The sequence below is a fragment of the Urocampus carinirostris genome, chromosome 20 (genome assembly GCF_059441175.1).
Source record: "Urocampus carinirostris isolate Australia breed hairy pipefish chromosome 20, RoL_Ucar_1.0, whole genome shotgun sequence".
In the NCBI taxonomy this organism is placed as follows: Eukaryota; Metazoa; Chordata; class Actinopteri; order Syngnathiformes; family Syngnathidae; genus Urocampus; species Urocampus carinirostris.
In genome coordinates this window covers 21,714,287-21,738,628 of record NC_142368.1, presented here as the reverse complement: position 1 = coordinate 21,738,628, position 24,342 = coordinate 21,714,287, and the positions used below count along the sequence as shown (strand labels likewise).

The window sequence follows — 24,342 nt, the reverse complement described above, 5'->3', positions numbered from 1 at the left end:
TGAGATCCCTGAATCTCAATGGATTTCCCCAAAAGTTAGTTAAAAATATTCTTATGTCATATGGAACAAAATGCAATGCCAGCAAAATTGATATTATGAAATGAACATTTCAACAAACAGTACACAGACATCATCAACATGAGATTTACAGTATTTGTAAGGATGCTTGAAATCCTTGAAAATTGAGTTTTAATAATGTGTTTCCAAGGTCAGAAAAATTATTTTAGGCGAAGTGCTTGAAAATGCTTGACATTTCCACTGCCGTTTTTCCCGGCAGTCTGGCTCTATAGGCCAAAGTTTTAAATGAAGAACAATAAAAATAAAAAAGTGCATAAAAATGAGGCAGACAGTGGCTCCAGTCCTCATTTTCGAGTTATGTGAAGCGTTACTGTCTCCAAAAGTACAGGTTTATCAGACTAGTCATAGAGATTCTGGCAATTTTTCGAGGAGCGGCTCTTTCAGCTCAGATCACTAAGAAGATCTCTTTTGGCTCCCAAATAGCTCCACAAATAATTTTTTTTCCTGATATATTATCAATAATAAAAACTGCATCAAATTATTTAGTAAATAGCAATGTAATATGTTTTGCAATGGATCCCCGAAAAACTCATGAAATGAAAATTAACAAACTTAACAGATTTAAAGTTGATCACCAACACAACATACCCTGGAAATTCAAAGCAATGAAATATAAACCAAAAATATTAACTTTTTAAAATCAGGAACCTCATACTACTGAACCGCCCCCTACAGGTCTCCCGGAGAAAGGCCTTCTGAAGTCCACAGAACACATGTACCGTAAAATCCGGACTATAGGGCGCACTTGATTATAAGCCGCACCCACCACATTTTAAGAGGATAACCTCTTTTGTACTTATATAAGCCACATGCGCCCTCATTTAAACATGTAACACAATCACAAAATGAACCCGAACCCTACTTTGAGTCCCGCGATTTTAACTGAGGGGGGGATTTTGTAGAGGTTTTTGTTCTATATTCTTTATCAATTATCCATTATCAGTTATCGGCCAAATCATAATACACTACAAAGTCAAGAGGCCGAGACACTTGTTCCCAGAGGCTGAGTCAAAGTCCTAGCCCCAGGGCCAAACAGCGATCAGTGCGAACTGAACATAAATTGCAGTTTAAAAACCACAGCCGGCAAAATGAACAGAAAATGATACCGGTAGTTAAAATTTGATGCAGACCTGCACCGTTAAAAGTAATCCAAGGAAGAAAAGTGTATATTTCCAAAGGTAAGGGTGGGAAAAATATATATCCACCTTTGTCTGCCGTGTCCACAAACACTCACCTTTACCGGTCCCCACTTTCTGTCATCCCCTGCGTCTGTTACGCCCCTTCTTTTTAATTGGTCAGTGCAAGACTTATCAGAATTTCATCAGCCGTACCGCTTATCCTCATTAGGGTCGCGGGGGAGGGGGGGCTGGAGTCCATCCCAGCCATCTCCGGGCAGTGGGCAGGGGACACCCTGAACTGGTTGCCAACCAATTGCAGGGCACACAGGGACAGACAACTCATTCGCTCATTCACACCTAGGGACAATTTGGACCAGCCAATTCACCTGAAATGCATGTTTTTGGAACGTGGGAGTAAACCGGAGTGCCCGGAGGAAACCCACGCAAGCACGGGGAGAACATACAAACTCCGCACAGGAAGTCTGGAGCTGGATTTGAACCCACGACAGGTTCCCATGACATGAACTGTGCCGCACAAGCGCTTACCACTGCGCCACCGTGCTGCCCAACTTATCAGAATAAGTGTCCAAAATAAATAGAAATCAATACATTACAAAAATATACAGTTGCAAATTCATATTATACATGGTTATACATATTTACAAAGAAAGACGGTACACCGAGAGAGTTTTCAAAGCTTTAATAATCATAATATAACTTTCATCCCAAACCGTGTCTGTGAAGGGTAGCAAAACGCTACTAACAACACGCTCGCAATTCAGTTAACGGGTCTGTTAAAAAAAACATTCAGTTCATGTAGAAGTCACGATAAACCTTTCTCATCTTCCTCCCTATAACTATCGTCATCAAAGTTGTCCTCTTTTAGTATAGGAAAGAGACTTTGTCATATAGACGTTGTCCCACGCTCCCTCATTCCAAAACACGCTACCAACACGCTCGCATGGTAAATTTTGCGTGCAGTAGCTTTGTTTCCTTCTTTATCGGACTGCTCGATTGCGTTTAGCTTGTAAGCTGCGTCATGTGCCTTGAACTCGAGCGCCGCTGGCGGCCGTTAGAAAAATTACATAAATTGGCCGCATCAACGAATAAGCCGCAGGGTTGAACGTTTGGGAAAACAGGAGCGGCTTATAGTCCGGAATTTACGGTAGATGGGCAAACTCCCATGCACCCCAAGGAACCTGTAGAGCAGGGGTCGGCAAACCATTTCGGTGCGGATTGCCACTTTCAAATGTCCTTGTAAATCTGTGAGCCACACCAAGATTAATGACTCGCACAACATTTTTTTTATTATCCAACAGAGCTGTCATTTTACACCAGTCCAAAAATACAACATGGATAGACATTTTAATCGTATAACTCTCAACACTTTTTGTACCAAGGTACACTTTTATTTATAAAAAAGTTCTGAGACACACCGGCTGTCGAAAATGTTTGAAAATGAAGTTATGTCAAATATTTCACTGTACTACCTCATAAGCAGATCATTAGTATCTAAAATATCAAAAAGAAGGATGTGATTTATGTTTTTATTTTCAACAGAGCAATTTTAAACCGCTTTGTTAAACAAATTAAGTTATTAAATGTACTGTGCTACCTCAACAGCAGATAATTAGTACATAAAGAGAATACAAAAATGTACTGCCACCTACTGATACGGATGATTATTACAGTTCCCCGTCTGAAGAGTGCAAAAAAACTTAATAATGGCCTGATTTTCCGAAAAGATAAAATTCCAGCGGCACACTAGACAAGGTCTCACGGCACGCTAGTTGAAAAACACTGGTATGACTGACCTATTTATCTTTATTCTTGTTCATCAATTAACTACTTCAACTTTTTACCACAAGAATGAACCAGAATCAACCACTCTTCATGAACTATAAACTACAATCAAAAAACAAGTCATATGGTCAGCTACTATACCATTCATCAATGATATCTTGTTGCAGAAACTATAAAAACTTAATAACAACAGCAATGCAGAAGGCACGCTTACACGCACACACACACTTCTTTAAAATATTCGCCATCAGTAAATGGTTTTCCGGTGAGAAATTTGTTAGATAGCTTCAGTGGTGGTGTTTTTAGCAGTGACAAAGGTTTTCAGGCTCTGTGTTTGCCGCATCTGGACACAGCGTGTTTTAAAGTCTCCGCCTTGAATTCATGTTCATGTTTTGTCTCATGACGTTTAACACTTGATGCGCGAGGTACAACGCTCTCGGGGCATAATGCACGAAACAGCACGGTCATTTTTTGCACAAAGCCCTAGTCATCTGTCCACGCTGGCTGGAAAGAACGCAATGTTTTCGCTTGAGGAACCGTCGTGATTCGTTCATTTTTAGCGCGCGTCTGTTTCGTTGGCAGGAAACACGCACTGACAAACGGAGGGGCGCTAACGTAAATGGTCAATGGTCTGCATCTATATAGCACTTTTTGAGTAAAGCTTCTAAATAACACCAACCACCAGTCTGCCATTACAGAACTACTGTCCCCGATGTCCACGCCGTGTTGCAGAGGCATGTCAACCATGAAATGCCCACAACATCCAGAGTTTTAATGAACTCCAAGCGGATTTCATCCACCCCTGGGGCCTTGCCCCTGAGGAGCTTTCAAACCAGCTCAGTGACTTCAACACCAGACATATGAGAGCCCACCTCAGAGTCCCTAGGCTCTGCTTCCTCACAGGAGGACAAGTTAGTGGGATTGAGGAGGTATTCTGCACATCGCTTTACAACGTCCCGGGTCAAGTCCAACAACGCCCCATCTCCACTGTACACAGGGTTGATGGCGCCTTGCTTTCCTCCCTTAGACAAAGGATTGTGGACCAGAATTTCGGAAATTTCCTTCCATGGCTTCGCCAAAGAATAGAGAAGTACTGAACTTGAATCTGGCAGCACGGAGCGCCGTGGTAAGCACGTGTGTGGCACAGTTCTGAGGTCATGAGATCAAACCTCCTGTGTGGAGTTTGCATGTTCTCCCCGTGCTCGCGTGGGTTTCCTCCGGGCACTCTGGTTTCCTCCCACATTCCAAAAACACGCATGTCAGGTTCAAATTGTCCCTAGGTGTGAACGAGTGAGTGAGTTGTCTGTCTCTGTGTGCCCTGTGACTGGCTGGTAACCAGTTCAGGGTGTCCCCTGCTCACTGCCCCTGAAGATAGCTAGGATAGGCTCCAGCAACCCCGCGACCCTACTGAGGATAAGCGGTGCAGATAATGAACGGATGGATGAACTTGAATCTGCTTATAAATGAGACTGACACTGTTCTCTGGTGGCTTCGTTTTTCCATTGCATTTCTTCCTTTGTTATTAACGGCAGCTTGTGTAAGTCTGTACAATGTTGCCCCCTAGGGGTTGCAGCCAAGAGGACAGGTGAATGCTACACCTAAACGGGGCAGTATAAAACGTGTATTAGTGTAAGGATTAGATAAAAATGATGAACCAAGCATCAAAAGGAAGGTAGTGTTTAGTAATAGGAAAAAAAATTCCAGCAACTGAAAATGTAAGCATATTACCATATCACCGATAGGGGAACGGATTTGTCCAAAAAAGAAAAACCTTGTTCAGGTTGACAAATAAATTCGCGATTTATTCAAAATCTAAAAAAAATCGTCTCTTGATAAATGCACACACGGGGTTAAAACTCACAAATATGTGGCTCTGGAACATACATGATTCACACCAGATTTCTTCTTTTAATGGTTCTTTATTTATAGGAAAATAAGTAAGACAATAAAACATCTTTTTTTCCGATACTATAATTTATATATTGCTTTTTTGCTCTCCCAACCAAATGATAATCTACACCAACCATATCAAAACTATGTGCCGCGGGCCAAACCTGGCCCGTTGAATAATTTAATCCAGCCCCCCATAACATCTTGAGTATGTCAAAAACATGGACGAGTCTTTAGGTAATTTTTACCACAAACTACGTTTTTTTTAAAATACAGTAAATGAACAACAATACTCCCTCTGGCAGCTAGAGAGCAGTAAAGGATATACTCTCCTTTAGTCGGCCCAGCCTAGTAATTGGATTTGACGTAGTCCAACTTTGATGACTATGCACTGATAACGCTTGTTTTGTATTTCTTTTTAATTTATGACACCAACACGACAGTTCAGGCAGTAATATTTTTTTTATTCATTACTCCCACTTGAGTTTGTAAAATGTGGTGATTCAGTTTAAGTGTAAATCTACATTCACCCAACTGTTAAAATAAACTAGTGAACGCATTCAATCCCGAACATGAAAATATATTTTCCATTGTCTGTGAATAAAGGTTTTATGCTAATAAAAGATCCCTCGACATCCATGATTATAATATGCAGGTTAGGTTGGTAGTTTGAAAAATAAAGCATACTACTGAAAAATTAGTTTGCTGAAAATGTCAATTTTACACGATTTTACTGATCTAAACCAATCAATCGACTGCAATGACTTACTTTGCCCTGGTGGTGGCACTGTTTACTTGACTTTTACACTGGAGCCCATCCCAGCTATCTTCAGGCAGGGAGCAGGGGACACCATGAAGTGGTTGCCAGCCAGTCGCAGGGCACACAGAGACAGACAACTGACTTGCCCATTCACAACTTGACATGCGAGTTTCTGGGATTTGAAACCGGAGCACCTAGAGGAAACCCACGCAAGCAGCTTAAGTCTCCGTAGTTTGTAACTCTCCTTATGCTTTGTAAGTGCTCATTCTCAGTTGCACCAGAGGGTTGCCACCTTTTTGAAACTAAGAGCTTCTTATTTGTTACTGGTTAGCGCAAAGGGCTTTGAAATGAATTGGAAAAATAGCAACTTAAGTTATTACTATGTAATTACTATGTTATTACGATATCTTATTAGCAGGTTATAGTTTTAGAAGAAGGGTTCAAATTAAAATGATCATGTCAAGTATTTCTCATGCCAGTAAAAAAGCAAATTTCCAAGAAAATCACGATGACCCAATCTGCAGGCTTCTAAGTTGCTCTTTGGGGACTAAATGTTGGAGACCCCTGACACAATATAGTGATATCAAGTGCTCAAATATTACAGTGTCCCTTTATTACAGAACAAAAAAACATTGATTAAAGTGCACTGCATTTTAGTAGAAAAAAATACCTAAAAAAAATACTGCTATTACTAGTACATGGGGTGTCAAACTCATTTTGGCTGGGGGCCAAATGCTAGTAAAAAAATCCCACAGGTGCCAAACCAGTAGATTAAAGTTAGAAAGAGAAAAAAACGAGAGAGAAAAAGGAAAATAGAGAAAATAAAGAGAGAAAAGAAGATAGAGAGAAAAAGAAGGGAGGGAGAGAAAAGAAGAGAGAGAGGGGGAGAGAAAAGAGACAGAGGGAGAGAGAAAGAAGAAGAAGAGAGAGAAAGAAAAGACAAAAGGAAAGAAAAATGAAAGAAAAGAGATTAAAAAGAAAAAAGAAAGAGAGCGAGAGAGCTCCAGTTGCTTTGCGAGTGGCTTTGGTGACATCAAGGGGACCTACTTAAAACTGCAGCCCAATTTTCACTTGCACTTCTCTCAGCATTGTCTTGCGGGCAGGATTTAATCTGTTGGCGGGCCTGATCCGGCCCGCGGGTCACATGTTTGACACCTGTGTTGTTGTAGGACAATTTTTCCCTCCATGAAAAACTTGAAGTGTACGACGGCGGTCACAGGATGTCCGGTGGCATCTCCTTGGACATTCTTCTCCTTTTCTTCTTGCACAGGCTAAATTTAAGATGTTTCCTGATGAATTGAGGAAAAAAAAACACAGATGAGGGACTGGTAGCTTGATAGAATCCAGGCGTGGTGGACCGTCAGGGCCTGCAAGGCCTTCTTTGCTGACCTAAAAAAATCATATCTGAATCATGTTAGGTATATTTCCCCTCGAATACTTATGAAATATCTGAAAATTTCCAGCTTTCTTTTATTGCTTTCACCAAGGTTGCGCTGCTTCCAGATTTACGTTCATATTTTAGCATTTAACCAATCACATTTCAGCCATTACTTGTTGCCAGGGTCAGACATCTACATAAAGGCCTTTACAATAAGCTCTGCAGGCTCTGAGGCATAAAATAAGTAGCAATAAAGCTGTTGCTTTAGCCCAGGGGTGTCAAACTTATTTTAGCCTGGGGGCCACACGGTAAGGTGAAAAAAAATCTCCCGGGGCCGGACTAGTGGATTAAACAGAAACGGAAAAAAAGAAAGAGGGAGAGAGAGATCAAAAGAGAGAGAAATAGAGCAAGAGAGAGAGAACAAGAGAGAGTGTTAACAAACGAGAAAAACAAGTAAGAGGGAAAGAGTAAGAGAGAGAAATCAAGAGAGAGCGAAAACAAGAGAGGGATAGAAAGCGAGAGAGAACAAGAGAAAGAGAGAGAGATTTATTTATGAATTATTAAATCTATTTGTTTTGCAAGAGATCCCTGAAAAACACATAAAACATATATCAAAATATTCACCGAAATAAGTAAAGCACAAAGCAACAGATCAGCAGTACCTAAGATTAAAAAATGGAATGCACTATGCTTTGGGGCATTTAAAATCAATAAAATTAGTCCAAAATTTGGTCATTTTTCTCCTTTTTTTGTACATTCTGTCTTTTTCTATTGTCTTCCGTATTGAACTTCATTATTTCCCGCCACCTATTGAGCCCTTTGCGTATTTAGCTTGGCAGAATTCATATCAGTTTATAGCAGCCTATTGACACAAACAGATCGAAGAAACAGGGCAAAATAGCACAAAGTAAGTGCTAGCACTAAGATAGCAACTTTGTTTTAGTCATTGAAGCCAACACACAAAAAAACCCCTTCTTTTGTTTGGTAGTGGATTTCTTTGAAGGTACTGGAAAAATTGGCCCTAAAAGTGCTTAAATTTGGCTCTAAAAAAATTGCACAAACCCTGTTTATAACCCTAAAATAGTTATTGAGGGTTGGATTGATTCACACAAAGCACTACCAAAGGCTTAGGTGTGATAAGCACGGCCCGCCACTGGAATCCAGTGCCCACTCACTTTTTTGCCAGTTCTTTGGAGATTTCTTCTAGGGTGCGTCCCCTGGTGTCGGGCACGCAGAGGATAACGAAAACCAGCAAAACGATGCTCATGACGGCGTAGAGGAACATCATGTTTGGGACGCCGATCCTTTCTGGGAAAACAAAACGTTTACGAGTTCTTGCTGCTTTCAGGAATTGAAAATGTAAGTGGGAACAGATGCACACTAATAGTACACATAGTATAGAACATTGTGTGCAGCCAAAAGGTTTTTTTTTTGTGCGTGCATTGGAATGACGTTGGTTAGTAAATGGAAGGAAAATATGTAGTACTGTATAACTAGAAACAGGTTTGCAAGTCAAAGTTGTTTTTCTGTCGGCAGATAATTTAGCTCAGGGGTTCTGCATTCTTTTTCAAGCGTCAAGCTACTTTTTGCTCGTAATTAGCGCCCAGGGCACCCACTTCAATATGCATTTCTAAAATAGCAACGTGTTGAATAGCTAAAAAGGTAGCTTGGAAGTTATTTGAATGGGTGAAACAAATGGGAGCTAGATTGCTGGCTAAAAGAGTAAAACGCCATCTAAATAGCCAGATAAAAAGCTAAAAAAAAGAAGTTAGCTAGCTAGAAAGGAGACCAGAATTTAGCTAGATAACTTGCAAGCTATAATGTTAGCTAGATAGCATGCAAAACATGTGAAAAGCTAGCTAGAAAGCTAAAAATGTAGGACGATAGCCAACTACAAAACTAGAAAGCTAGCTAAAAGAGTAAAAAGCCATCTAAATAGCCACATAGAAAGCTAAAGAGGCTAGATAGCTAGCTAGAAGGGAGACCAAAATTTAGTTTGATAACTTGCAAGCTTTAATGTTAGCTAGATAGCATGCAAAACATGTGAAAGGCTCGCTAGAAAGCTAAAAATGTAGGAAGATGGCTAACTGCAAAGCTAATAAAACTAGCCAGATTGTAGCTAAAAGAGTGAAAAGCCATCTAAATAGCCAGATAGAAAGCTAAAAAAAGAAGCTCGCTAGGTAGCTAGAAAGGAGACCAAAATTTAGCTTGAGAACTTACAAGCTATAATGTAAACTAGATAGCATGCAAAAAATGTGAAAGGCTAGCTAAATAGCTAAAAATGTAGGACGACAGCCAACTACAAAACTAGAAAGCTAGCTAAAAGAGTAAAAGGCCATCTAAATAGCCAAATAGAAAGCTAAAAAGGCTAGCTAGCTAGCTAGAAGGACGCCAAAATTTAGCTTGATAATTTGCAAGCCATAATGTTAGCTAGATAGCATGCAAAACATGTGAAAGGCTAGCGAGAAAGCTACAAATTTAGGAAGATAGCTAACTACAAAGCTAGAAAGCTAGCCAGATAGTAAGCTAAGAGTAAAAATCCATCTAAAGAGCCAGATAGGAAGCTAAAAAAAAGAAGCTCGCTAGGTAGCTAGAAAGGAGACCAAAATTTAGCTTGATAACTTGCAAGCTATAATGTTAGCTAGATAGCATGCAAAACATCTTAAAAGCTAGCTAGATGGCTAAAAATGTAGGGTGACAGCTAGCTACAAAGCTTAAGACCTAGCAAGATACCTAGCTACATTTTTTTGCTCATTCGCTTTATAAAACCCATACAATTGGAATTTAGTTTGTTGCATTTCATGTAAAATAAACCAGTAAAAAGATGAATAATTATGGTCAATACATGAATAGATTCTCATTTTATTCTCATAGTTAAGTGCCTAAAAATAATCAGCAATACTTGAATAGATTTTTTGTCCATGAACCCTATGAACAGGAATTTTTTCACTTGAATTTATAAAATAACAATTTATACTGTTATTACTATGTAATTACCAGGTTAATTATTAAAGATAGTGTTTAAACGGACTCAGACAATCAATTAAAAAATCATTTTACTAGAAAGTCACAATGACCTGGCACCGGTGAGCTATTTTCAGAACGGGTCCGCGGGTACCCATAAGAAATAACTCAAAAGCAATTAATCCGTACCAAGCTCCTAAAATCATCCCAGTTACTCCTAAATGGCTCTAAAACTAGAGTCGTATCTTTGTAGTATTTCCAAAGTAAGATTTCTGTAGAAGTATTTTTGTAGTATTTCTGTTTTAATATTTATGTAGCAGTGTCATGATTACTTATTAGCATCCCCTGTGCCCGCTCATTTGGTGCCAGCCGCTGCGGGCTACCTGATTGGTTTCCTGTCCCTTTTAAAACCCAGTCCTTTCACTCTCCGGTTGTCGGTCTGTCAGCGAACCTCTACCTGGCAAGCATTTTTGACCCTGACTCCCGCATGCCCCGTTTTTTGCTCCCGTTTTTCCACCTCTCTGTTCCTGATCTCCCCGTTTGTCTCCGGCTACGTCCCGTTTATGATCCCACCACGTCTGCTCTCCCGTCCCGGCCTACGACCCGTTTTTACATCTTTGACATCGCCATCTCCCGCTACGAAAGATACACTTCCGTATTCGGATCACGATCTGATCGCATGAGCAGCTTGCTTCCCGCATCCAGCGAGCACCGGATCGCGGGCGCTGCCCTTCCTCTTTCTATCAATAAACTTGTGGTTAATGCTACGCATTTGGGTCCTGATTCCGTTCTGGTCGTGACAAACAGTATTTTTGTAGGATAGTGTTACTGTACTGGTCTTTTTGTTGTATTTCTATAGGTTTTTTATTATCGGAATGAATAAAAAAAATTATATGTTAGGTCCCTGTTTTCAAGCACTAAATATTATACATATATATTAATTTTGTAGTATTTTTGTTGCGGACACAAAAAGGATAACAAAAACGAAGTAGACATAGAAAAAAAACTTTTTTATTACCAGTTTTATATTTACTATTATATATATCTTCATAATATTCTGACCATTGAAGAAACCTGTGTAGTTTGCCCACCCCTGGTCTAGGTGCTCAGCCCACCCAAAGAACCTAAAATCGGCCCTGGTCTGAAATCTCCCCCAAAGTGTCAACATACCCGTCAGGGTCAGGAAAGTCATAGAGATGAGCAAATTGGTGGCCCAGTTGGCGGCCGACACCACGGAGACGGCCCGCCCTCGGACCCCCATTGGGAAAATCTCGCTGATGACCACGTAAACCACTGCAACACCAAAGTACACAAACATACACACAACAAAAATGTCATGTGAGGTTATTAGTAGTACTAGATTATCTAACACCACAGTTGTTTGATAGCGTGTGTACTTTGGCCCTCATGTGCCCAGTACAACACATACTTGAGTGCTTCTAAAACGTGATATTTGTCGAACGCACACTCATGGCAGATAATGAGGTACTCTAAGGTACTATGCTTTTTTTTTGCGGGTGAAACCGCACAGAGAGTACATTCCGCACTACGAGACGCAACTGAAAATCCGAAATCGGACAGAAATATGAAATTGCGCCTTATAATCCGTTACGCTTCATATACCAAAAATACGGTGGAAAAAATTGAAAGTGCATAGTTTCAGTTAAATGATACAGCATGCGGTTAACTGTTCTGCCTTTGAGAAATATATAGAATTAGAATAGTCTTTATAGTCATTGCTCAGAGAAACAGCCTACCTTATAATAATTATAAGAAGAAGAATGCAATGAAGAATAATACAAATGTTATTGGACTAATTTTCATTAAACTTTTGTGACAATGCAGTAACGAAACAAATGAAAATTAGTGCAATAACATTTTTGCAGCAACAATTAAAAAAACGTGTGTAATTCCCAATGTATATACTACTATGACATACACTTCGAATCAGTGCTAACTTTGCAGTCACTCAAACTGTAACTGTAGCATGATAGCCTTCACATCAGGTGGTGTCCAACTGTCACTGGGCGTTTCGACCCTAAACCACAATGCCCTCGGGTTGGCGGGCCGGCAGTGATGGCCAGTCACTGCCCATCTTCTCCTGGTCCCCAGCTAAACTCCTCTCTCCTACTCCAGAGCCAACAAGAGGCTCTCTCCGCGGCTTCCCCCACCCTATGGGCAGCTGCCTTTCTCTCCCTTCCACTTATTCCCAGAGCTGTTAATGTGTCCCATACAGACGGTCCTGGGAAGCCCCTGCACCCGACCTCCACTGGGAATAGCCAGGTCTGTCATCCCTTGTCCCTGCACTGTTGGACCAGTTCTTGATATTTGGCGTGTTTCCTTTCATGGACGTCGCTGCATCCATCTTCCCACAGTACAGTTGGCTCAATCAGGATGATCTTTTGGGCCTCTTCTTACCAAATCATGTTGTTTGGCCTCAAGGAAGTTTGGACTACCTGGGGAAAGTGTAATTTCCTTCCCAGGTCTACCCTGCTGTTTGCAGGAGGCTCTACTTGAGGATGCTGGTTTTTCCCCATCCCTGAAGAACTGGATGGAATTGGACTAGGTTGAGGTTGGTGCTTCTTCCGCCTTTCCTGCTCCAAGATGTAAGCTAGTGCAACGAGGACCTTGTAATAGGGCCAGCCCTGGGTAAGATCAGTCTGGCATCCAGCCAGTATACGCGCCAGTGTCCCTCTCCCACCACATAGCCTGCTCTGTGAGTCCTCCCTCAACCCCCACCTGTGGGATATGTAAAGCTAAAATCCAGCGTCAGTTCTAAATCAATGAGATTCGGGTGTGTCGCGACTGTAGGGATTATTAGCCAGGCATGTATCCCAAAGGGAAGGTAGATAAATGAGAAAAGGTTAAGAAATCTAAAACTAGCTTAATAGCCATTAGCTTCTGCCCTAGTGTGCGCTGCCATTTCGAAAAGAGTGGTCTTCAAGTGCCCTTTTGTGGTTAAAATGTCAATTGTCTGTGCTAAAACCTGTTTTTGTAATAAAACCTGATTTTAATTCATGTTCTATGGAATATTTAGTTGAAATGTATTTTTTATGCAACCCTGCCTATTACTTTAGTTTTAATTTCTTGCATCTTAAATATAACACAAAATACTATTTTTTGGGGGTGCGTCTCATAGTGCAGAAAATAAAGTACATTTCACATAAAGTAACTAGCTCACTACTGTTTTTCAGTTACATGCCCAACTCTGGTTATCATTGACAATAAAAGACAATTTCGGTTGTACTCACTCGGGCCGAGTCCGATGGAGAATCCAGCCACAAACACCAACAAGCTGACAAGCGCCACCCACTTGAGCGAAGACGATTCCTCGTTGTCATTCACAAGTTCGTCCTCAGTCCGCCAGGCGGGGACGCCGCTGAAAACCGTTTCGTTGTCCCAGGATTCATCGCTGCGGTTGTGCAACGGGTGGCTAACGCACAAACTGCTCAATTGGGTGTGACCGTGAAGGGTGATAGCACCGAGCGCTGTTAGAGACAACCCCATAGCGGCGGTGCCCACACACAGGAAACTCTTGGGTCCTACCCGGTCCACTAGCAGCACGGCCGGGATGGCGCCCGCCAATTTGACGGCACCAAAACCTGTAGACGCCAGGGTGGCGGCGGCATCGCTTTGGAACCCAACGCCGCGTAATAGCGGAGAAGCATAAGAGAGGATGTTGGGTTGCCCTGTGGCCTGCTGGAGGAAAACCAGAACCACGCCTGTAAGGAGCCGGGACCTCAGATTGGATTTGGCGCTGAAGAGCTCCAGGAAGGTGTGCTCGGCTTCCTCCTTTAGCCCTATTTGGATATCCCTGAGTTCTACTTCTATATGTTCTTTGGTTCCACCCCTCATCCGTGCTAGAACCTCCCTCGCCTGTTCCGATCGTCCCCTCGCCACTAAAAATCTCGGACTATTCGGGAGGAAGACCAAAGCCCCTATTTGGATCAGCGCCGGTGGGATGACCAGTCCGAAAGTGTAAACCCAGCCGCTTGGTACGGCGGCAAAGGCATAGCTGCATCCAAAACCCAGCATCACGCCCAACACCAGCAGCAGTTCGTACAGCGTCACCAGCAGGCCGCGCCGTTCCCTCGGCGAAATCTCGGCGATATACAAGCACGCTGCCGTACCTGAAAGCGAAGTGCCCATGCCTACCACGCCGCGGCCCCATGCTAGCACCGTCAGAGAAGCGGCTAGCATGCAGAGCGCCGTGCCTCCAACCACCAGGGCGGCGCTAAGCAGCAGGGAACGCCGCCGACCGTAGCGGTCCAGGATGGGTCCGCCGGCCAGGCAGATGAGCAGGGCCCCAAGTAGCGGTGAGCTAACAAGCAGCTCTTGCTGGCTGCAGGATAGTGACAGAACTCCGCGAAGCTGCAGCAAAACGCCCGACGTCAGGCCCATCTCGTAGCCTAGCATCAGGCCGCTAAGGGAAGCCGATACAGCCGCACACGCCACCAGCCAGCTGCAGCCTGATGGACGACACAAGCAAAAAATTTTAGTAGTCAATCCGTCAATTCTGTTGTGCAGCGGCAAGGCTGACTTTAATAAGCACCGCTATAGACCCCTTTCCAGGTTGCATGCGTGTTGTTGACCGAAAACAGAGCAAGTAGGTATGAATTTGATTAGATCAGTGGGTCTCAATTATTTTATGTCACGCCTCAATCATTTTTTAGACTGATCACATGATATTGGTGGTCACACATCACTTTCTTCCATGCCTAACCTACAATTGGGGTGTAATGTCTTAAGGTGGCAGCTTTATTTATTTGGTTTAATGCTGCCCGCTGCCAACAATTTTAACATAGCAAGCACACCGGTCTCTATTCGTCTCCTTTTGCGGTCGGAGTTATGCACCTTTCATCAAACTTCCTCGTCTTTCCGGAGACTTTTATTCGTCTCTCCCAAACTGACCAAAAAGCAAATTTGTTTACTTTTCTTACTTTTTTTTCATTGCCCAGCCTGTTTATGGTTAATGTCAGCTCCCTCTAGGAGAGGCTCATGCTATATAAAATAAATACACATTTTAGACCTAAGAGCATTTATTAGCATCTGTTATAGTTCAGAATTATTTTCCAAATTAGTATTGTTTTTTGTTTTTTTTTTTCAAAATAAGGTTTTTTAAGCACTAGTAGGTGCTTAATAATACACAATGTCCCTTTGAGGACTAAAATTTCTAGCATTGGTGTTCAACTTACGGTCTAGAGGCTATTTGCGGCCCATGGCATTCATTCAAATTGATACCTGTACCTAAAGAAAAGTGTACAGCTTTTTAAAAATATCTAAACATCCAAAAATACAAATTAACTATGTACAATGAGGTACAAATATAATAAAAATGTTAAATGTTAACTGAACTTAATGGAAGATATTTGGGATTTTGATTCGTAAAAAAACAACTAAAACAATAAACAAATCATTTTATTGTACGTGCTAAATGACTGATGACCGATATTGATATCAGATATCGGTTCCATATCGACACAAAAACCGTCCAAAATATCATATATTTGAACCCTTTTTTTCCTTGGCCCTGGAAGGAAAAGGTTGACACATGTGCTGTATAGGCCTGGATTGGCTTTGGGCCCGCCCACATAACAGGGGCTTTTCTTGGAAATGTAACTATATATTCAATGCCTCATATATCATTGTTACGTCAGCCCCTGAAGCATACAGAGAGATAATTCCACATACTATGCTATCTTACGTATGCGGGTTTCACACAAAAGTTTATTGTTATAAATCACGATATTTATATATATTGTTTTAATCCAACAAAAAAAAAATGGACAGTTTGTATTAGAGTGTTGAGCACCTGCGAGATGAAAAAAAAAAACCTCAAATGGATTTAAAAATAACAGGCAACACGAACGGGCAACACGGCGGCGCAGTGGTTAGCGCTTGTGCGGCACAGTTCATGTCATGGTAACCTCCTGCGTGTGTTCAAATCCAGGTCCAGACTTCCTGTGCGGAGTTTGTATGTTCTCCTCATGCTTGCGTGGGTTTCCACCAGGCACTCCGGTTTTCTCCCATGTTCCAAAAAACATGCATTTGTGAATTGGCCGGTCCAGACTCTCCCTTGGTGTGAATGAGCAAATGAGTTGTCTGTCCCTGTGTGCCCTGCGATTGGCTGACAACCAGTTGAGGGTGTCCCCTGCCCACTGCCCGGAGATGGCTGGGATGGCTAAAATCTAAACCACTGAGGAAAAACTATTTTGTTCCGAAATTTTGACAATCACATCATTCAGTATTATTGTTTTATTGCGATCTCATCCTACGGTGGTGACATATCTGAATGTAAACGATCTTGTAACATAACTCTTATCGCCTTCAAGTGTGTAGTTTCAACAACTGTATTGCAGCAATTACAGTGCATAACCCTTTAAAACTGTTTTAGGCCACTAATAACACTGATTAGTTTTGGGGATGTAGGTGAATGGCCTCTTATATCACCTGTGCTGTTTTCAAGAGGCTACTACAGGCACTTATATAAAACGGCACTAGGTGGTGTTCAAACACCTGCTCCTTCCCCTACGAAGGAGGGTTAAATAGTCTTAGTTAAACACTAAAAATATCCTCTTACTAGAAAATCACAATGACCTAGTAATGGTGAGCTACTTTCAGAACAGGTCTGCGGGCACCTTAGCTGTCCTTGTGGGCCCTCTTAGGGAGATCCCTAATTAAGCTTGCTTTTCTTATATATGTTTTTCTATTTGTAGTTATTTAAAATACAAAAGGGCAGCATGGCAGCTGAATGGTTACCGCATCCGCGGCACATTTCTGAGGTCATGGGTTCAAAAACAACCACCAGCCTTCCTGTGTGGAGTTTGCATGTTCTCCCCGTGCTTGTGTGGGTTTCCTCCGGGCACTCCGGTTTCCTCCCACATTCAAAAAAACATGCATGTCAGATAAATAGGCTGGTCCAAATTGTCCCTAGGTGTGAATGAGCGAGTGAGTTGCAGTATGTCTCTGTGTGTCCTGCGAAGTTCAGGGTTGCCAGCGGGGATGTTCTCCAGCAACCCCGTGACCCTACTGAGGATAAGCGGAACAGATAATGGATGGATGAAATACAAAAAATCTGCACTACACCATACAGCGACATCTAGGAGTCAGAATAACCAACACTGTTCTTAGTTTTTGTCTAAATAAGCTTGACATATTTTACAGATAGTAAACCTTTGCCATATTTTACTTTATGTTAATTAGCCCCAAAAATTGACTCGCCCTGCTAATAGTCACATGCCGTGCAAACTGTCAAACCTAATTACCTCCGGGTCAATCAATGTGAGTAAAACTTTAGCTTTGTTTGTAGCTGTTTGTAACCGTACTAGAGGGGTATGGTTATTTTGTAAAAAAAAAAAAATATATATATATATATATATATATATATATATATATATATATATATATATATATATATATTACATATGTCTCGTATTATATATATTGTGTATTGTATATGATTTAGACCTAGTTTAGTTCTATGTCTACCGTTTGCCAATCAAAGATGATAGAAAGAAAGAGATTTGGTATAACACATCCTTTTCCTTCATTATAAGAGGCCTCATTGTGGATGATAGAATCAACTGAGTTATATAAACAGCCTGAAGTAAGCACACCCGACCTGTAAAAATAATATTATATCTTGTAAATTGATTGTATAATAAAGGCCGAAATTTTAACAGTTTTATTTGTTTTTTTTGGGCTGCTTTGACTTCAAAATATTTCAGAAGCTTTAACGCCTGAATGAGCAATTATGTAAATTTGTAGATTGGACTTTAAACAACGCCGGGCTTAACAATCACACCCGCTCACCTCCTTCTCACTGGTTTGTTTATTTGTTTTTAGCAATTTTACTTGTCCTCCCAGGCAATCATTGGACTGGTCGAAACTCGCATTAATGATTGAAAATGTTACGAAATCATTTATCTTGATCTCTTTTTTTCTTGATACATTTAAAGAAGGGGTGTGTAGACTTCTTTATCAAGCTCACGCAAAAGTAAGAGTTGTGAATTGTGGAAAATATCCCAGGACAGGTCATCAGTGGACTCGCTCATCAAAATGCTGACTGAGCGTTAATTACGGTAAACAAGAACACTGACACAGCCCAATCGTTGTATTTGTTAGGAGAAAAAAAAATAAAAAAATCCCATGATTTACTCATCCCCACAGCTATTTGGTCATGGCGGTACATTGTAAATAACTTGGCGCTCTTTTTTTTACGATGAACAGACATTGTATAGTCACATGTCGGCTGGAGTGTTTTTCTTATTGAACAGAAAATAGAATGAGTTTTCTTATTGAAGTTAGATATTTCAGCAGACATTTGTGTTTTCAAAGGGGCATTGTGCATTCATTAGCACAGGGGTGAGCAGAGCTTTTAGAGTCGAGGGCCACATTACGTTGAAAAAGGGGCCTTGAAAACTATCTCATTTTACCCATTTGCGTTTTTAAATAGATTATTTTCATCAAATTGGTTATGAATGAAAACAAAAAGAGTAATTTAGGTATAATTGATGTTTAGTTTTCAAGTAAATGTGTCATATATTTGTTGTATTTTTGTAGTAGTAGTTCTGTAATGTATTTAGCAATATTGTAGTATTGTAGTATTTTGCAGTATTTCTGAAGTAGTATTCTTTCTATTTTTATCTTGTACTATTCTTTTTCTTTTCAAAATTAAAATTAAGTCAAGTCAAGTCATTTTTATTTGTATAGTATGTTAGGTCGCCGTTTTAAGCACTATATTTGATGTTTAGTTTTGTAGTCATTTTGTTTTAAATTTGGAGTATCTTTGTCGCACTACTGTACTAGTATTTTTGAACTATTTCCGTAGAAGTACATTGTAGTATTTTCGTAGTTTTTATGTAGTATTCTAAGTAAAATTGTAGTTGTATTTTGTATTGTTTCTGTATTACTGTAGTATAATTCTGTAGTGTATTTAGAAAATATTGTAGTTGTATTTTTGTAGTATTTTACAGTATTTCTGTGGTAGTATTCTTTATCTCATACTATTCTTTTTTATTTTCAAATTAAATTAAAATAATATATTAAGTCGCTGTTTTAGGCACTATATTTGATGTTTAGGTTTGTAGTCATTTTGTTTTGAATTTGGAGTATCTTTTTCGCATTACTGTACTAGCATTTTTTAACTATTTCTGTAGAAGTACATTGTAGTGTTTTTGAAGTAGTATTTTCTTTTGTTTTTATGTAGTATTTTAAGTAAAATTGTAGTTGTATTTTTTAGTATTTCTGTAGTATTAGTGTTGTAGTTTTTCAGTAGTGATATTTGTGTATGATAGTATTATCACTGCAGTCATATTTAGTAGTATTTCTGCAGTATTTTATTTTCTATTCATAATGAAAGTAAAATAATATATTAGGTCCCTGCTTGTGATTGGCTGGCAACCAGTTGAGGGTGTCCCCTGCCCACTGCCCGAAGATACTTGTGATGGGCTCCAGCACCCCCGCGACCCTACTGTGGATAAGCGGTGCAGATAATGGATTGAGGTCTTCATTGACTTGAAAAGTGCTGTATAAATGCAGACCATTTAGATTCAGATTCAGATTCAGATTCAGATTCAGATTCAGATCTACTTTATTGTCATTCTAGTACACGTGTATACAGAACGAAATGTCGATACATCTGACCCGCACAGTTTTCTTGAATGTACAGATATAAATAAAATGTTGTATTGAGTTGGAGTATTGAGTACTAATAATATACTAAATAATTATGGCTATGTATAGTATTTTACAGTAGCGCAAATAGTGCAAGAGGAGCAGCTAACCAGATGTGCAAAATGGGCAGTCAGGTAAACAAGTCAGGTAAACAGTAACAATAACACTGTAACAATAACGCTGTAAGTACAATAGTGCAGAGAAACAAATTTACCATTCCACATCGATGGATGGAGGTCCCTGCATTCAAGAACTAAATTTGGTATTTAGTTTTGTAGTATTTTTTTGGTACTATTTCTGTAGTAGACACACAAACGGAAAATGGGCACTTTAGTGCTTTATTTACTATTACATACATTGCCATGATATAGTTACCATTTTTGTTCGGTGGGCCACATTCAAAAGCCTTCTAGACCGAATGTGGCCCCCAGGCCGCCCTTTGCTCACTTATTTAACACATCCAAGCGGTAAAAAAATACTTCATTCAATAAAAAAAACAACAATATTACTTTGAATAATAAGCAAAAATACATTAATTATCAATAATATAATTCTGCATTTCTTTACATAAGGCTCCCTTAGAGGACGCTGACAACATTGTAGGACACTTTGCTGTACGGGTACCCCCAAATAAAAAAAAAAGCCTTGTGAAAGGCTGGGGAAAAAACGAAAAGAAAAATGGTGTGGTTTGGTCACTTTCAGCCTCCGTAGGTTTTATTCTTCCTCGTGCTTTGTAGCACTCATTTTCAGTTACACGACACAATACAGAGACATCTAGTGGTTCAATATTACACAGTGTGCCTTTAACGGGCGCGAATTAGTAAAGTGCCTATTTCATTGTTGAAAATGCATTATGTTAGAGGGGGAACGTTTCAAAATTGGGATTACTGTATTAGTAATATTGTTCACTGTTCTGCTATTAATGAAAATAAAGCTAACTTTAATTCTAATTACCTGCGGCTTTTTTGTGCGTGTCGTCGCCCGGGGGGATCCCCACGGGTATCATCTTGGTCTGGCTGTTGCAGTTCATTTGTAAACACCTAGAGGCAGTCCTGCCGCACCATACGTGGAAAAAAGCAAACATAGGCTTCATCAGTTGGTACAGCAGCAAACATTTGCAAAGCAGGGTGGTTGACATTTCACAGCAGAATTAGAAAGGGGGTGCACTAGCTGTTGAAAACAAAAACATTTGAATAAGATCTTTAGATTGTTTTATTCTATTTGATAACTGATAAAGATTAGACTGCTTAGACTGTAATGTATAATAATGACAAGGGATAAATAAGTGTTTTATTTCTTATTATTTAAAATTACTTATTTCTATACCATTAGCCTAACTATAAGCCAGGATATTTTATCTCATTATCACACTACTTTTAGTCACAGTACAAGAGACAAATGTTAGATAGATAATAAAATCAAATTATTTTAATTTTATTCCATTCGATTCCATTTGTGCGGGTGTTACTATACACTAGCGCTGAGTTTCCACTGTTATATTTCTTATTCTTTGGTGTTTTCATATGAACTCAAATCCTGTTTGTTGCTAATTTATTTCTAGAAACTGTGCATTATTCAGCGCCCCCTAGAGGTTAAAAACGGCATTCATTAAAAACAACAAGAATGATTTAAATAATAAGCAAAACTGTCATGTAAACACACATTTTTTTCTAAACTCGCGTAGGTCGGGAAATGAGCATTTATTTTAACAAAATTAGGAAAAGGGGTACAGTTTGGTCACTTTGAGTGTCCATAGTTTGTATTCTCCGTTGAGCTTCTTAGCACTCGTTTTCTTAGGTTGCAGTACCCAATGCAGTGACATGTAAACTTTCTGCTATTTGTTCTCATAGTTCTGTGTTATTTGTATTGTGCCTTATTAATTGCATGTTTGGATGCAGGAACGAGGAAGTAATTTCATCTGTGCTATATTTGACAATAGAAGTAAATAAAATAAACTTGTTTACACTAAATGGCTTTGTTTTTCATTCTACATAGTCTGTTTTGCTGTGATTTAATAGGTGCCATGTTGGGTTTGTAAGGTTTATCATCGCTTAAAAAGGAAAACTAATCATTTTTGAGGGGAGACAATTGGCTGAAGTTGACAGGTATGACATAATATACACTGCCCCTTTAAAATGGTAATGCAGGTTATTCCTGTGAGCTTTTGTAAATACAAAATAACTTATTGATTGTTTTGGGTGAGGGGGGGTTAAGTTATTCCGTGCATTTTTTTTGTAGAAACCTCTGCTGACTTCTTCACACACTTATGACAGTATTCCATGCTTTCCATGTTTCTTTGTTGCTTTTTGCTATTTCATGGAATTTCGTGGGCCTTTGTACATTCATGTCAGACATTGTAATACATTTTTTGCTCCTGTTTGTGTTTTTAATTTTTTCACACAATGAATCATGCATTCATAACAATCCTGTTGTCCTTGGGTCAAAATGAGCCGAAATTCTGTTGATAAACACTTGGAAAGAAAAATAAACCCTAAATCAGTGGTTCTCAACTGGTCTGACTTGAGAACCCACCATTCTACCCTAATGACAAGATGCGACCTAAATCAAGAACAAAATGTCGGCATCTCAGATTTATCCCATGAAAGGATTGTGAAGTTTAAGGCAAAGATAGTCAAATATATTCACTTTTTTATTATTTTCCCTAAAATAAAATGATCAGCAAGAACAAACAACTTTAAGTACCATATATACTCAAAGTCCATACAAGAGACCCCCTAAAACTGCTTTAAAAGGACCACCTATTAAAAGAAATTCAAGATTTTAACTATACATTGATAATTATATAATGATGTACTTAATAATGGTCATATTATTAAAAAAGCTAAAAATATAACATTTTTAAACCATTTGCCGTACCTTCTAGCAGCCCTTCAAGAGCAGACACTGCGTTTTTGTATTTCGCAATTTTTTCCTTCTTTGTCTTGATCGTTGTGGTTACCGTTTTCCTCTTTTTCTTCCCCTATCACTAACTTCCTTGGGATCCGTTATCATGGGCAGAAAAAGGAAATAACGACCACCAAATCACAATAAAATGAGATGTGGTCCCTTGCCAATTGACTGAACAGGTAGAGGAGATCAAGCAGGGCATTATCGCCATCTACTGTTCAGGAGTGTAATAGAACCTCCGTTGTTTTTCTTCTTAACATAATTTTGCCAGGGAAAAAGCCTGTGATCCCCTAAAAAAACGAGTCGGCACCCCACTTTTCGGTCCTGACCAGTTGAGACACACTGGCCTAAATGATATTTTATTTAACTTTTAATGTGCTGACTTTTGCTAGATTGGTGCCAACAGGAGAAAAAAACACATCTAGCTTTTATTTACATTTCCATTTAAGCTGTATAAAAAAAACTACTAACTGGTCCTTAAAATCGGGACAACACGATCATTCACAATTGCACAATTATGAATGACATTTTGTTTACTTGGGAATCGACTTTTACTGGGAAATTGCATGTAGACCTTATTTTTCTTCATTTTAGAGATTATTCATATACTTAATTCAGTGATGAGGATAATTTGAGTCACCCCCCACCACCACCCTCCAAAATAAGGTTCTCCCGACGTCACCTAATGACGTATTCGCTAGTTGTAGTAAAAGCTTTTAATAATAATGACGAAAAGAGGACAAAAAGTTCAAAAACAAGTAAAAAAGGCGTCGTTGTTTCGTCTTACCTATTGTTTGCTTTGTTTAAATGTAATTTTGTCGTTCCATTTGATTTCTTGTACTTTTTTCCGAGACCTGCTGCTCTTGCTCGCGGGCCTCCCTGTTTTGGTCGGGCTGACAGTTGTAGCTGCGCCCTTTTTGGCAGGCTACACCAATCGGAGTTAAGCTATCATCCAGACTACGCCTACACCACGTTGCTATTGGTCTATATGTATTAAAGGGGTCCCCTTGACTGCCTGATTATAAATCTCTGAGAATGTGGCCCCTTTATCTGGTATGAAATATCATAAAGGGGAAATCTGGACATTTCACGAGCTAATTAAGCATGGAAATGATCATTTTAAGGGTTATTATTTCATTGTTTCATCTGACATCTGTAACAACACTCTTCCTGGCAAGGAATATAAACAAGAGGCCCTCATTTGGCTCCCCAGGCTCTTCTTGTCCCAATTTGGTGTCAGGTCATGTTTTGAGAACGCACACATTCGATTCCTACTGCGAGCTTCTTATATAACCCTAAATAATAATAATAAAAAAGGTCATTCCATGCTGTCAGCAAATATGTCATCAACATAAATCCATCATGTCATATAATACAGTATCAATTACTTATCTGATGCTTATTACTTCAAGTGTTTTAGCTGATGGTTCAAAGATCCCAGCATTTGTTTTTCTAACAAGCCATTCATATTTACATATATTTAATTGAAGTAGAACTATCCCTTCATTTGTACAATATAAGATACATATTTTTTTATGTAATATTGGGCTCTATTCATTTTTATTATTATATAGCCTACTACTTTATTATTTGAGTGATTTTCAAGCAGTGTGCCGGGGAAATTGCAAAGTTTTATCTTCGCAAAAAAGGATGGCAATGTTCAGTATCTTCTCCTCCAGTGATTAACCAAGTAACTGTAATGTTCATCCATATCAGTAGGTGTCAGCAGATTAGTATTTTTATATACTAATGATCTCCTTAAGGGATAT

At 39.6% G+C, this 24,342-nt stretch overlaps 1 protein-coding gene across 4 annotated transcripts; it reads right to left on the bottom strand.

The window, feature by feature from the left end:
- Positions 1 to 6,248: 6,248 nt before the first annotated feature.
- Positions 6,249 to 23,501, bottom strand: slc2a12 (solute carrier family 2 member 12). Of its 4 annotated transcripts, none has more exons than XM_088325092.1 (6): positions 23,361 to 23,501; positions 20,621 to 20,718; positions 13,243 to 14,460; positions 11,162 to 11,284; positions 8,203 to 8,335; positions 6,249 to 6,938 (listed from the first exon to the last, which is right to left on the bottom strand). In XM_088325092.1, exons 2-6 carry the CDS (start codon positions 20,694 to 20,696, stop codon positions 6,863 to 6,865), a joined length of 1,626 nt encoding a protein of 541 aa, XP_088181218.1. In that variant the 5' UTR covers positions 20,697 to 20,718; positions 23,361 to 23,501; the 3' UTR covers positions 6,249 to 6,862. The 4 variants fall into 4 exon arrangements, with proteins under 4 accessions (XP_088181218.1, XP_088181219.1, XP_088181220.1 ...); XM_088325093.1 differs by lacking the exon at positions 23,361 to 23,501 and adding an exon at positions 22,544 to 23,202; XM_088325094.1 differs by lacking the exon at positions 23,361 to 23,501 and adding an exon at positions 23,111 to 23,174.
- Positions 23,502 to 24,342: the final 841 nt, after the last annotated feature.